General features: G+C 36.8%; 1 protein-coding gene across 1 annotated transcript in view; it reads left to right on the top strand.

Annotated features, from left to right (window-relative positions):
* The window catches only part of ACSL5 (acyl-CoA synthetase long chain family member 5), a 105,628-nt gene that overhangs the window by 59,164 nt on the left and 32,755 nt on the right, over positions 1-13,709 (top strand). The window contains exons 8-12 of the mRNA XM_053692741.1: positions 2,104-2,136; positions 2,473-2,524; positions 3,196-3,269; positions 5,082-5,159; positions 5,303-5,437. Coding sequence (XP_053548716.1) covers positions 2,104-2,136; positions 2,473-2,524; positions 3,196-3,269; positions 5,082-5,159; positions 5,303-5,437 — 372 coding nt within the window. The remainder of the gene's footprint in view (positions 1-2,103; positions 2,137-2,472; positions 2,525-3,195; positions 3,270-5,081; positions 5,160-5,302; positions 5,438-13,709) is intronic.

Raw genomic sequence — 13,709 nt, 5'->3', positions numbered from 1 at the left:
GGAGTTCTGATTATCTTTTTGTAAAGGAAGATGCCAATTAAATTATGACAGCAGCATGCAGTGGCTGAAAGGAAGGGCCCTGAACTGCCTAAACAATAATTTAAAGGTTAAATGGTGGATTGGTGACTTCTGGAAAGGTCTCGTTAGTTTCAAAGTCTGTAGAAAGATGTGAAAAATCAGTAGTAATGTCAAAATGTCCTAAAAAGGAACAGACAATGGACACACACAAACTCAAACTTGCATATACACCCAAGGAAACACAGACAGAGACTGCCTCAGAAAACACACAAAGACATACAAACAGAGACACCCACAGAAAACTCACAAAGACATACACACACAGACAACCACAAAACACAGAAAGACATACATACACACACCCTCACTGAGACATCCACAGAAAACACACAGACATACACACACCCTCATAGAGACACCCACAGAAAACACACACCCTCACAGAGACATCCACAGAAAACACATACATACATACATACATACACACACCCTCACAGAGACATCCACAGAAAACAGACATACACACCCACCCTCACAGAGGCATCCAGAGAAAATACACAAAGACAAACATACACACACCCTCACAGAGACACCCATAGAAAAAGCTCAAAAACATATGCACACACCCTCACAGACATCCACAGAAAATGCACAAAGACATACACACCCACCCTCACAGAGAGACCCACTTAAAAAAATACATACACACTCATAGAGACACAAATCAAAGCACAAAGACATAAACACAGACACCCACAGAAACACTCACAGGAGGAAACATGTATGCACCTTGCATCCCCTAAATCAACAGTGTGTGACATGCATGATAAAAAAATTGCAGAAATTAAGAGATCACTTTTTAAAGAATCATATTTGTAAATAAAAATAATTCTGTGAATTCAAAATTGTACATTAATTATCTGGGTAGATGGCAAGATGAAGAAAAGTACTTTTGAAAGGTTGACATATGTTTGCTTGTTTTTCCCCATTTTCCCTAACCAAGAGCACCACTTCAAATATAGTGTACAAATGTTCCCATCTGTCAGCTGTACTTATGGATTTTGAAAATGCTGTACTCTATATGGTTTTGGTGGAACCATAAGCTGTGGTACTCGTACCATTAGATCTGGTTAAATGATCTGCTGTCTGACTCAGGCACACACTGTACAAACAAAGTGCCAAGTCTATCTCACACTGTGCATAGTGGTTTAGTGCACACTCAGAAATCCTCTCAAATGCTAATACTTTACTCCTTGTAATAACATTTCCAATGCTCAATTAGCACTCTGCTTTTTTTTTTTTTTTTAGTTCTTGCCTCATGGGGCCCCCCTGGCCCATCGGGCCCCTGACAGGAGTCACCCCTGTCACCCCCTGATGGCGGCCCTGCACATGCATGTGTGTGACTGTGTGTATATTTTTCCAGAGTGTGTGTGCACGTGCATGTGTGTGTATGTTTGTATGTATGTGTGTCTGAGAGTGACCTTGCTTCACTGTCCAATAATTAACAAGATCTTTAAAGGGACTTGTTTCTTTCATGATTCAAATAAAGCAGTGCCAACAGTTTAAAAAAAAACAGCTCTCCAATATATTTCTATTTCTATTACTATATTATTCAATTTATTTATTTAATTCTCATGATATACTTTTTAAAAACAAAACAAAACACATACCTCAGGAGTGTATAGTGATTAAAATGTAAAATATTGTTAAAGGGATATGAAACCCCAAAAAATCCTTTAGTGATTCAGACAGAGCAGACCATTTAAAAAAAAAATCCAATTTACTTTTATCATCAAATTAGCTTCGTTCCCATGCTATTCTTTGTTGAAGAGATACCTAGGTAGGCATCTGGAGCACTAAATGCTCCTAACATGTGCACGCTCTTATATTGCTCCTAACATGTGCACGCTCTTGAGCCTTCAAAAAATTATACTAAGAGAAAGGTCTTTTAAACAGTTGTACAAACTCTCTGAATCATGAAATAACGTCTGAGAACACAAACGTAGAGACTGACGCTTTGACTTATATTTCTCTTCTGCTGCATAGATCTGCTGTACAATATTCTAATTATATTCTTTCCTACAGTATCTTGGAAAAGAGAACTTCAAAAAGCCAGTGGTGAGCTGTTGTTTACTTATATCCATGAAAATATTGTTAAGTACGGATCAAAACTAGCGATGAATCCACAAAACACTTAATTCCTCTTCTTTGATTTTAAAATCCATCAAACTTTATAACTGAACTTTAATTGCACCCAAGGAATAAATGATCTAAAACAAGAGATTCTGAAATCAGTAGAATTGTTCCGCCCTTGGAAACATTTTTCTCTTTATTTCCTAATTATAAATCCTTTTAACAGCTTTTGGTGAGAAAGCTAGAGAGATCTATTTTTCATTTGTGGTTGAATCCAATGGCGTTTTTGCTGCATGCATATTTATGTTTTTTTCCTTGCAGCCTCCAAATCCAGAAGACCTTTGCTTGGTGTGTTTCACCAGTGGAACAACTGGTAAGAATTCATTTCTATATGTAGGGTGACCATATTGCCGCTTTAAAAAGGGACACATATGAAAAATACATATGTCAGGGCTGTTTTCAGGGATGTTTAAAGAAATGTTTTGTGTATGAACCCTGACATATGTATTTTTCATATGTGTCCCTTTTGAAAGCAGCAATTTGGTCACCCTATCTATATGACATCATTGTTTTTGTTTGAAGCTCCAACCCTCAAGAGCCAATGGGTCTGTTTATACCTGTATAACAGACTGAGCCAGATTGTATCTGTGCTATTTTATCTGACCTACCTGTTCTCGAGTACCTGAATAAGGGTGGCATCTCAAATAAGGAAGGGAGGATAGGCAGGGACCACCACAAATAGTAGATTCAAATATTATTAATCAAAACGTAAAAGAATTAAAAAGCATTTATTTAGATTAAAAGTTGTATTCACTTGTCATGGACCATGAACCACAACAACGCGTTTCGGGCTCTTTACAGCAGATGTTCCTCCTCACACTCCTGGGAATTAAATAAAAGCCTGTATGGCTATGTGGATTAATGCTAGAAACTCTAGGCATCTGCCCAATTTGCCTTTGTTTTAAGACAGCCTTGTACAATACTAAAATGAGTTGTTTGTTTGTTTATTTTACTTTATCTTTATCTTACTCTATATTTCTACAGGTGATCCTAAAGGAGCAATGCTGACACATAGAAATATTGTTGCTGATGCTTCTGGTTTTCTTAAGAACACTGAGGTATGAAAATGTAACCAAAGTATGCCAGGTCCATATATATCTCCTAGTGACCTAGAAAGGTGCTAAATATGTTTAAAAAAATCCTCGTCAGGATTGTGACATTGAAAGAAAAATTATAAAAAAATATGTAACAATTTGCAAATAGATTTGTCATTTCATTACCACTCTCTAATGTCATATTTTAAATACAAAAAATATATACTGTAGCTACTATAAAAACAAAATACGCTCCAATAGAACCTTTAAAGGGACATACATTTGCAAAAAAAAATTATTCAATGTTCTATTGATTCTGTATAAATATGTGTTTAACACCTGCAATGAAGTTAAATGGACATTATACACTAAATACATTTCATATGCATAGTATTGAGGTAATTCCCCTTCCTCCCTCTAGTCATGGGTGTCGCCATGTTGAAATCTAGTTTTCAATACATTCCAGTGCTGATGTGTTTGCACATGTGCAGTAACTCTCCTTCAGATACCTGCAGTGTTACCTAGGTTCCAAAATGGCAGCAGCCATGATTAGAGGGGGGTACATGAAATATATTTAGTGTTCAGTGTCCCTTTAAAGTCAGCTCCAGGCTGCTAAAGGCAGCAATGCACTAGTGGGAGCTTGCTGAATATAGTTGGTGAGCTAATAAAAAAGCTATATGTGGATAGCATCCATTCAGGTGTCATATTCAATAAGTGAAAAATGATCTTATTAAAAAGTATCGAGATAATGAATTGAGAACATTTCAGCCCTATCGTAATATGCAATCAAAAATTACTAATTTCTGTATGCAAAGTCACACAAAAAAAACAAGATGCATACAGTTAAAATTAATTTGTTTACCAGTAAAGATGAGTTCTTATTAAAGGGACAGTCTACACCAGAATTGTTATTATTTGAAAAGATAGATAATGCCTTTACTACCCATTCCTCAGCTTTGCACAACCAACATTGTTATATTAATATACTTTATAACCTTTAAACCTCTAAATGTCTGCCTGTTTCTAAGCCACTACAGACAGCCTCTTTTGTTTTGCATTTCACAACAGGGGAGACTAGTTCATGTGAACCATATAGATAACATTGTGCTAACGCCTGTGGGTTGTGGCAGACACTGCACTAATTGGCTAAAATGCAAGTCAATAGATAATAAATAAAAAGTCATGTGATCAGGGGGCTGGCAGAAGAGGCTTAGATACAAAGTAATTACAGAGGTAAAAAGTGTATATTAAAGGGACAGTATACTATAAAATTGTTTTTCCTTTAATGTGTTTCCAATTCCTTTTCTACTAGCTGCAGAGTATAAAATGTATGAGATTTACTTTTTTAAGGCTTATTTGTGTATATGAAATAGCTGGTTTTATGTTTTGAAGCCACAACCTAATAAAATGGGTTGAGCTTGTAGGTATAATCAGATCTCATTACTTTATCACATTGTGTACATATACCTGCTTCCTTATCTTATATCTATCCATAAAACAATCACCTATACTTGTAGAGAACAATGGAAAATTAACATTTTATTACCTAATCTCTTCTATAACCCACTGGGAGTGTAATTTTTTTTACTTGCTGTGTTAACACAGCTTGGCCTTGAGGCCAAAAACTTTCAGGATGGGTGGGGATACCACAGGCTAAATCAACTATTTTTTTTGTAAACTGTCCCTTTAATATAACCATGTCGATTATGCAAAACTTGGGAATTATCTATCTTTTTAAACAATAAACATTTTGGAATAGAATGTCCCTTTAAGTAGTTCAGCTTCTCCATAGGAATATGTGTTGTCTGAAACCTTATTTTATTTCTTTTGTCTCAGAGTACGTTTGCGCCCCTGACATCTGATATCGCAATATCGTACCTCCCCATGGCTCATTCATTTGAGAGAGTGGTTCAGGTAAAGACATTGCTTTATGTTATAAATAAAATATACCCAAATATAGAATCAATACTTCCTTTTATTTAACCAATTGTATGCCCTCACTGGCAGCACAGGGTAAAAATAGTAGTAAACCACAGTACCACTGTTTTTATTCTCAGACCGTGGTGTATTGCTCTGGAGCAAAAATTGGCTTCTTCCAGGGAGATATTCGCTTACTGACAGATGATATGAAAACCCTACGACCAACAGTGTTCCCAACAGTACCCAGGCTTTTAAACAGGATTTATGACAAGGTGTGTTCTTATACAGAGGTAGCAGAGAAGAATAGACTGTTGTCCACCTAGTTTTCTATTGGTTTAAAATATATTGTACTGTGATCAGTGACTGTAAGAAATGATTAAAGGGACATTTCGGTCAAAGTTTAAATACCCATAGATGAATTAAATCTTTGAATAGAAACTTTTTTTATATATACATGCATTGGCAAAAATGCTTCTAGCAAAAGCTATCACTGTTTTAGTGCTAGCATTTTTCTCTGCACGTGCATGTGAGGCTTAGCTAGATATTCTTAGTGCTCCTGGATTTGTAAATACCTCAGCTGCTCAGAGCACCAGTGGGGGCTTGTTTCGTGTCAGCAATTAACAAATTGAGTCATTGCCAGATGATACAAGCACTGCAGGCTCTCTGAGCAAGTGCTGTGTATAAAATGCTGGTGCACAGTGCATACAGTACTTAAATACACTTTTGAAACAGCTATAGCTTTTACTAGAAGCATTTTTGCTAATGCAAGTATGTTATAAAAATGCTTCAATTCAAAACTGAAATGCATCCATGTGGATTCGAATTTTGGCTGGAATGTCCCTTTAATTAAAACTGGGGCTATTTACAAATGTTGCAAAACAGCTTAAAGGGACACTGAACCCATTTTTTTTTCATGATTCAGATAGAGCATGCGATTTTAAGCAACTTTCTAATTTACCCCTAGTATACATTTTTCTTTGTTCTCTTGCTATCTTTATTTGAACAAGAAGGCATCTAAGCGTTTTTATTAGTTCAGAACTCTGGACAGCGCTTTTTATCAGTGGATGAATATAACCACCAATCAGCAAGAACAACCCAGGTTGTTCACCAAAAATGGGCCGGCATCTAAACTTACATTCTTGCATTTCAAATAAAGATACCAAGAGAATGAAGAAAAATTGATAATAGGAGTAAATTAGAAAGTTGCTTAAAATTGCATGCTCTATCTGAATCACGAGAGAAACAATTTGGGTTCAGTGTCCCTTTAAAGTCAGTGTTAAAGGGTAGTTCTAGTTGGGAGGAGCGGGGGTTTACTGCTTTTTCCTGCATTTATTTTTATTAAAATCCAATTTACCTCTCTGTATTATCTTCTAGAGCAAAGGATATCTAAAAAGGTCATGCATAGTTATATCTATAAACAACTTTGAGTACTGGGGTTGCTACAATCATTATTGGCACCTCTCAAGAGCCAATAATGGCCAATGTTTAGTTAGAACTAGAACAAAATCCTAGGTTTATATTTGCTTTTTCTTTATAATAAACCAGTAGCAATTCTGAATCATTGTGAATTCTGATAAGTTGTTTAAACAGTAGACCAAGGGGTCGATCCGATAAAAATTGACGCCCGCAAAAGCTGGCGACGCCAATATTTGCGCGGGTTTGGTATCCTATATACGGCGTAACCTAGAAGTTACGCGCGTATATTTCTGCCGTCGCCCTTAGTTTTTTGGGCCATAGGCAGGTATACCAAACCCGCGCAGTTTGGTATCCAATATACAGCGTAAGGACTTACGTGGCGAAAATGGAGAAATCTTACTCCATTTTCACTTCGCCACAAAAAGCAGCCGTAAGAAGCCTTACGCTGACTATTGGAGCCCCGTAACTCTCTAAACTAGCTGCTAAATAAACCTAACACCTAACGCATGCGCAATGTCTATCTAACTGTCAACCGCGATCTGCTAAATAAAACCTAACACCTAACGCATGCGCAATGTCTATCTACCTGTCAACCGCGATCTGCTAAATAAAACCTAACACCTAACGCATGCGCAATGTCTATCTACCTGTCAACCGCGATCCCCCACCGCAATCCCTAATAAAGTATTTAACCCCTAAACCGCCGCCATCTACATAAACTAACCCCCTACTGTGAGCCCCTAAAACCGCCGCCATCTACCTGATCTATCCCCTAATCTAACCCCTTACACCGCCGCCAGCTATATTAAATTATTTAACCCCTAAGATACTAAATTATCCCTACCACTAAACCTAAGTCTAACCCTACAAATAGCCCTGAAAAGGGCTTTTTGCGTGGCATTGCCCCAAAGTAACAGCTCTTTTGCCAGCCCTTAAAAGGGCTTTTTGCGGGGCATGCCCCAAAGAATTCAGCTCTTTTGCCAGCCCTTAAAAGGGCTTTTGGCGGGGCTTTGTCACAAAGTAAACTGCTCTTTTGCCTACAATCTACTTCCCCTTACACCGCGGCCACCTATAATAAATGTATTAACCCCTAATCTAATCCCCCTACACCGCCGCCAGCTATATTAACTATATTAACCCTAATTATATTAGGGTTACTATAGTTAATATAGTTAGTATATTATATATATTAACTATATTAACCCTAATTATATTAGGGTTAATATAGTTAATATCGTTATTATATTATATATATACATTAAGTATAATAACCCTATCTAACTCTAACATCCTAACTAAACTCTTATTAAAATAAATCTAATATTAATATTATTAATTAAAATATTCCTATTTAAAACTAAATACTTACCTATAAAATAAACCCTAAGATAGCTACAATATAATTAATAATTACATTGTAGCTATGTTAGGGTTTATATTTATTTTACAGGTAAATTGTTAATTATTTTAACTAGGTATAATAGCTATTAAATAGTTATTAACTATTTAATAGCTACCTAGTTAAAATAATTACCCAATTACCTGTAAAATAAATCCTAACCTAAGTTACAAATACACCTACACTATCAATAAATTAAATAAACTACAAATATCTATCTAAAAATACAATTAAATAAACTAAACTAAATTACAAAAACAAACAAACACTAAATTACAAAAAATAAAAAAAAGATTACAAGATTTTTAAGCTAATTACACCTATTCTAAGCCCCCTAATAAAATAATAAAGCCCCCCAAAATAAAAAAATTGGTTCAGCCAATCGGATTGAACTTGAATCTGATTGGCTGATTCAATCAGCCAATCAGATTTTTCTACCTTAATTCCGATTGGCTGATAGAATCCTATCAGCCAATCGGAATTCGACGGACGCCATCTTGGATGACGTCATTTAACGGTACCTTATTCGTCGTTCAGTCGTCGGCCGGGATGGATGCTCCGCGTCGGAGGAGCGACGAATGAAGATTGAAGATGCCGTTTGATGGAAGATGCTGCCGGAGAGAAGAAGACTTTGTTGCCGCTTGGATAAAGACATCGCCCGGATCGGATGAGGAGTTCGGCCCGGTGTGCTGAAGACAAGGTAGGGAGATCTTCAGGGGGGTAGTGTTAGGTTTATTTAAGGGGGGTTTGGGTTAGATTAGGAGTATGTGGGTGGTGGGTTGTAATGTTGGGGGGTGGTATTGTGGGGGTTTTTTTCAGGCAAAAGAGCAGTTTTCTTTGGGGCATGCCCCCACAAAAGGCCCTTTTAAGGGCTGGTAAGGTAAAAGAGCTTTGAACTTTTTTTTAATTTAGAATAGGGTAGGGAATTTTTTTTATTTTGGGGGGGCTTTATTATTTTATTAGGGGGCTTAGAATAGGTGTAATTAGCTTAAAAATCTTGTAATCTTTTTTTTATTTTTTGTAATTTAGTGTTGTTTTTTTTGTAATTTAGTTAAGTTTATTTAATTGTATTTTTAGATAGATATTTATAGTTTATTAAATTTATTGATAGTGTAGGTGTATTTGTAACTTAGGTTAGGATTTATTTTACAGGTAATTGGGTAATTATTTTAACTAGGTAGCTATTAAATAGTTAATAACTATTAAATAGCTATTATACCTAGTTAAAATAATTAACAATTTACCTGTAAAATAAATATAAACCCTAACATAGCTACAATGTAATTATTAATTATATTGTAGCTATCTTAGGGTTTATTTTATAGGTAAGTATTTAGTTTTAAATAGGAATATTTTAATTAATAATATTAATATTAGATTTATTTTAATAAGAGTTTAGTTAGGATGTTAGAGTTAGATAGGGTTATTATACTTAATGTATATATATATAATATAATAACGATATTAACTATATTAACCCTAATATAATTAGGGTTAATATAGTTAATATATATAATATACTAACTATATTAACTATATTAACCCTAATATAATTAGGGTTAATATAGTTAATATAGCTGGCGGCGGTGTAGGGGGATTAGATTAGGGGTTAATACATTTATTATAGGTGGCCGCGGTGTAAGGGGATGTAGATTGTAGGCAAAAGAGCAGTTTACTTTGTGACAAAGCCCCGCCAAAAGCCCTTTTAAGGGCTGGCAAAAGAGATGAATTCTTTGGGACATGCCCTGCAAAAAGCCCTTTTAAGGGCTGGCAAAAGAGCTGTTACTTTGGGGCAATGCCACGCAAAAAGCCCTTTTCAGGGCTATTTGTAGGGTTAGACTTAGGTTTAGTGTTAGGGATGGTTTAGTATAATAGGGGTTAAATAATTTAATATAGATGGCGGCGGGGTAGGGGGATTAGATTAGGGGTTAATAATTTTAAAATAGATAGCGGCGGGGTAGGGGCTCACTTTAGGGGGTAGGTAAGGTAGATGGCGGCGGTGTTAGGGGCTCACTTTAGGGGGTTATAGATTTAATATAGCTGGCGGCGGTTTAGGGGTTAATAACTTTATTAGGTAGCGGCGGGCTCCGGGAGCGGCGGTTTAGGGGTTAATACATTTTTTATTGTTAGGATAGTGAGGGGGATAGCGGATAGAGGGTTAGACGTGTCGGGCTATGTTAGGGAGGCGTGTTAGACAGTGCGGGTGATTTAGACTTTAGTCAGGTTTTGTAGGCGCCGGCAGTTTCTAACGTGCCGTAAGTCACTGGCGACGCCAGAAATTTGTACTTGCGCAGATATCTGGACATCGCTGGTTTATCCGACTTACGGCACTTTAGCATCTGACGGCGCCGTATATGGGATAGCTCGAGTTGCGAGCTGAAACTGCGGGCGACGCTGGTTCCCTTCGCTTGCACCGCAAACTACGCCATTACAAAACACTGGCACATGTGTTGCTTATCACTGTTTCAAGTGTTACAAAACACTGGCACATGTGTTGCTTATCATTGTTTCAAGTCTTACAAAACACTGGCACATGTGTTGCTTATCACTATTTCAAGTCTTACAAAACACTGGCACATGTGTTGCTTATCACTGTATCAAGTCTAACAAAACACTGGCACATGTGTTGCTTATCACTGTTTCAAGTATTACAAAACACTGGCACATGTGTTGCTTATCACTGTATCAAGTCTAACAAAACACTGGCACATGTGTTGCTTATCACTGTTTCAAGTGTTACAAAACACTGGCACATGTGTTGCTTATTATTGTTTCAAGTCTTACAAAACACTGGCACATGTATTGCTTATCATTGTTTCAAGTGTTACAAAACACTGGCACATGTGTTGCCTATCATTTTTTCAAGTCTTACAAAACACTGGCACATGTGTTGCTTATCACTGTTTCAAGTGTTACAAAACACTGGCACATGTGTTGCCTATCATTTTTTCAAGTCTTACAAAACACTGGCACATGTGTTGCTTATCACTGTTTCAAGTGTTATAAAACACTGGCACATGTGTTGCCTATCATTTTTTCAAGTCTTACAAAACACTGGCACATGTGTTGCTTATCATTGTTTCAAGTCTTACAAAACACTGGCACATGTGTTGCCTATCATTGTTTCAAGTCTAACAAAACACTGGCACATTTGTTGCTTATCATTGTTTCAAGTCTTACAAAACACTGGCACATGTATTGCTTATCATTGTTTCAAGTCTTACAAAACACTGGCACATGTATTGCTTATCATTGTTTCAAGTCTTACAAAACACTGGCATATATGTTGCCTATCATTGTTTCAAGTCTTACAAAACACTGCCACATGTATTGCTTATCATTGTTTCAAGTCTTACAAAACACTGGCACATGTGTTGCCTATCATTGGTTCAAGTCTTACAAAACACTGGCACATGTGTTGCTTATCATTGCTTCAAGTGTTACAAAACACTGGCACATGTGTTGCTTATCATTGTTTCAAGTCTTACAAAACAATGGCACATGTGTTGCCTATCTTTGTTTCAAGTCTTACAAAACACTGGCACATGTGTTGCTTATCATTGTTTCAAGTCTAACAAAATACTGGCACATGTATTGCTTATCATTGTTTCAAGTCTAACAAAACACTGGCACATGTGCTGCTTATCATTGTTTCAAGTCTAACAAAACACTGGCACATGTGTTGCTTATCATTGTTTCAAGTCTAACAAAACACTGGCACATGTGCTGCTTATCATTATTTCAAGTCTAACAAAACACTGGCACATGTGTTGCTTATAATTATTTCAGGTCTAACAAAACACTGGCACATGTGTTGCTTATCATTGTTTCAAGTCTAACAAAACACTGGCACATGTGTTGCGTATCATTGTTTCAAGTCTAACAAAACACTGGCACATGTGTTGCGTATCATTGTTTCAAGTCTAACAAAACACTGGCACATGTGTTGCCTATCATTGTTTCAAGTCTAACAAAACACTGGCACATGTGTTGCTTATCATTGTTTCAAGTCTAACAAAACACTGGCACATGTGTTGCCTATCATTGTTTCAAGTCTTACAAAACACTGGCACATGTGTTGCCTATCATTGTTTCAAGTCTAACAAAACACTGGCACATGTGTTGCCTATCATTGTTTCAAGTCTTACAAAACACTGGCACATGTGTTGCCTATCATTGTTTCAAGTCTAACAAAACGCTGGCACATTTGTTGCCTATCATTGTTTCAAGTCTAACAAAACACTGGCACATGTGTTGCCTATCATTGTTTCAAGTCTAACAAAACACTGGCACATGTGTTGCCTATCATTGTTTCAAGTCTTACAAAACACTGGCACATGTGTTGCCTATCATTGTTTCAAGTCTAACAAAACACTGGCACATGTGTTGCCTATCATTGTTTCAAGTCTAACAAAACACTGGCACATGTGTTGCCTATCATTGTTTCAAGTCTAACAAAACACTGGCACATGTGTTGGCTATCATTGTTTCAAGTCTAACAAAACGCTGGCACATGTGTTGCCTATCATTGTTTCAAGTCTAACAAAACGCTGGCACATTTGTTGCCTATCATTGTTTCAAGTCTTACAAAACACTGGCACATGTGTTGCCTATCATTGTTTCAAGTCTAACAAAACACTGGCACATGTGTTGCCTATCATTGTTTCAAGTCTTACAAAACACTGGCACATGTGTTGCTTATCATTGTTTCAAGTCTTACAAAACACTGGCACATGTGTTGCCTATCATTGTTTCAAGTCTTACAAAACACTGGCACATGTGTTGCCTATCATTGTTTCAAGTCTAACAAAACACTGGCACATGTGTTGCCTATCATTAGTTCAAGTCTTACAAAACACTGGCACATGTGTTGCCTATCATTGTTTCAAGTCTAACAAAACACTGGCACATGTGTTGCTTATCATTGTTTCAAGTCTTACAAAACACTGGCACATGTGTTGCCTATCATTGTTTCAAGTCTAACAAAACACTGGCACATGTGTTGCCTATCATTAGTTCAAGTCTTACAAAACACTGGCACATGTGTTGCCTATCATTGTTTCAAGTCTAACAAAACGCTGGCACATTTGTTGCCTATCATTGTTTCAAGTCTTACAAAACACTGGCACATGTGTTGCCTATCATTGTTTCAAGTCTAACAAAACACTGGCACATGTGTTGCCTATCATTGTTTCAAGTCTAACAAAACACTGGCACATGTGTTGCCTATCATTGTTTCAAGTCTAACAAAATACTGGCACATGTGTTGCCTATCATTGTTTCAAGTCTAACAAAACACTGGCACATGTGTTGCCTATCATTGTTTCAAGTCTAACAAAACGCTGGCACATTTGTTGCCTATCATTGTTTCAAGTCTTACAAAACACTGGCACATGTGTTGCCTATCATTGTTTCAAGTCTAACAAAACACTGGCACATGTGTTGCCTATCATTGTTTCAAGTCTAACAAAACACTGGCACATGTGTTGCCTATCATTGTTTCAAGTCTTACAAAACACTGGCACATGTGTTGCCTATCATTGTTTCAAGTCTAACAAAACACTGGCACATGTGTTGCCTATCATTGTTTCAAGTCTAACAAAACACTGGCACATGTGTTGCCTATCATTGTTTCAAGTCTAACAAAACACTGGCACATGTGTTGCCTATCATTGTTTCAAGTCTTACAAAACACTGGCACATGTGTTGCCTATCATTGTTTCAAGTCT

This window comes from Bombina bombina, chromosome 9, assembly GCF_027579735.1.
Source record: "Bombina bombina isolate aBomBom1 chromosome 9, aBomBom1.pri, whole genome shotgun sequence".
In the NCBI taxonomy this organism is placed as follows: Eukaryota; Metazoa; Chordata; class Amphibia; order Anura; family Bombinatoridae; genus Bombina; species Bombina bombina.
Note: the sequence above shows the minus strand (reverse complement) of the source record. Positions and strands in the feature narration are given on the sequence as shown.